Source organism: Austrofundulus limnaeus, unplaced genomic scaffold, assembly GCF_001266775.1.
Source record: "Austrofundulus limnaeus strain Quisiro unplaced genomic scaffold, Austrofundulus_limnaeus-1.0 Scaffold1315, whole genome shotgun sequence".
Lineage (NCBI taxonomy): Eukaryota > Metazoa > Chordata > Actinopteri > Cyprinodontiformes > Rivulidae > Austrofundulus > Austrofundulus limnaeus.
The window spans coordinates 39244-41000 of record NW_013953717.1 but is presented as its reverse complement, the minus strand read 5'-3'; the positions used below and the strand labels follow the sequence as shown (position 1 = coordinate 41000).

At 51.7% G+C, this 1757-nt stretch overlaps 1 protein-coding gene across 1 annotated transcript; it reads left to right on the top strand.

Annotated features, from left to right (window-relative positions):
* Positions 1–306: 306 nt before the first annotated feature.
* On the top strand, positions 307–1469 carry LOC106534952 (E3 ubiquitin-protein ligase TRIM9; the record flags this gene model as incomplete). The annotated part of the gene is given in 1 exon segment (XM_014031775.1): positions 307–1469. A coding segment is annotated over 1 exon segment (840 nt), but the record flags the coding sequence as incomplete, so codon positions are not given.
* Positions 1470–1757: the final 288 nt, after the last annotated feature.

Sequence of the window (1757 nt, the reverse complement as noted above, 5' to 3'; positions counted from 1 at the left end):
AACTTACAGGTTTTATTCATTTAGCAATAATATAAATATAAAAATAATCAAACTTTTTTTTACAGTGAAATATATTGTAATAATAATATGTTGTAACCACCCCCAAACAATGTTACAACTGTCCCCGGTCTCCCCTACAATATAAAGTGCCTGAAAACTGAAACTGACAACAGTTTAATAAAGATCATTGTCAGTGTTTGACACAAATAACAGTTTCATGTTTATGTTGTGATGCTGCTGCTTCCCTGACAAGACTAATCGGATTAAGAGCATTTCCTAAGACAGTTTATCTTTACCTCATGTGGCAGATTAAAGATTACAGAGTCTTATTTTAAAAAGAGTTTATTTGCAGTGTTTGATTCAGAAACAGAGCAGTCTCTGCAGTGTTAAACTCATTAACTCATACTGACAGACCTGCTGGCCAATAGGCTTTCAGTCTGAGCTGATGCTGTGTTCCTATTGGTGGGGGTGGTCCTGCCTCCCTCCGTGCTGTTGGTCCAGGTCGCTCTTGCAGTATCTGAATCTGGACGGATCCGGAGCTGAGAGCGGACCGAACCTCTGCTGGTCCTGCTTTWATTTTAATTTTAATTTTAATTTTTTTGTTTCTCCCGCGGACAGCAGCAGCAGCCATGGATGAGATGGAGGAAGAGTTGAAGTGTCCGGTGTGCGGCTCGTTCTTCCGGGAGCCCATCATCCTGCCCTGCTCACACAACATTTGTCAGGCGTGCGCGCGGAACATTCTCGTGCAGACCCCCGAGGCTGAGTCCCCTCAGAGCAGCCGAGCCTCCGGTTCTGCCGTGTCTGATTATGATTACCTGGATCTGGATAAGATGAGTTTGTACAGTGAGTCAGACAGCGGCTACGGCTCCTACGGGGGGTTTGTCAGCGCTCCCACCACCCCCTGCCAGAAATCACCCAACGGGGTTCGGGTTTTCCCCCCSTCCGTACCCCAGCCTGCCCCCCAGCAGCACCTTCTCCTGCCCCACCCGGCCTCCTTACCCCCGATCCCCCGCAACTCCTGCATCACCTGCCCGCAGTGTCACCGCAGCCTGATTCTGGACGAGCGGGGACTCCGCGGGTTCCCTAAGAACCGGGTCCTGGAGGGGGTGGTGGACCGGTACCAGCAGAGCAAAGCGGCCGCTCTGAAGTGTCAGCTGTGCGAGAAGAGCCCGAAGGAGGCCACGGTGATGTGTGAGCAGTGCGACGTGTTCTACTGCGACCCGTGCCGCCTGCGCTGCCACCCGCCCCGCGGTCCGCTGGCCAAGCACCGCCTGGTTCCGCCGGCGCAGGGCCGGATCAGCCGCAGGGCCAGTCCGCGCAAAATCTCCACCTGCACGGAGCACGAGCTGGAGAACCTGAGCATGTACTGCGTGCAGTGCAAGATGCCTGTGTGCTATCAGTGTCTGGAGGAGGGGAAACACGGCACGCACGAAGTCAAAGCTTTGGGCGCAATGTGGAAACTGCACAAGGTACGTGCGCTAAAATCATCCAGGCGCAAAGTTCTGCTGCGTCTGTTTGCTCTGKGCGCACTGCGCGCACCCGAGCAACAAGTCAGTCAATCAACTCCACTCAGCATCCAGCAGCTGTGTGGATGTCAGACCTGCACTGTGTAGCTGGAGAACCACATTTCATCTGTGGTACAGAGGCGGTGGCACTAGGCCTATTTTAGGGGGGCTCCAGCCCCCCTAAATTATTTTGATGTAAAATATATTTAATTTTTTTAATAAAAATTCAATATGATGTGGTCAGAATAAATA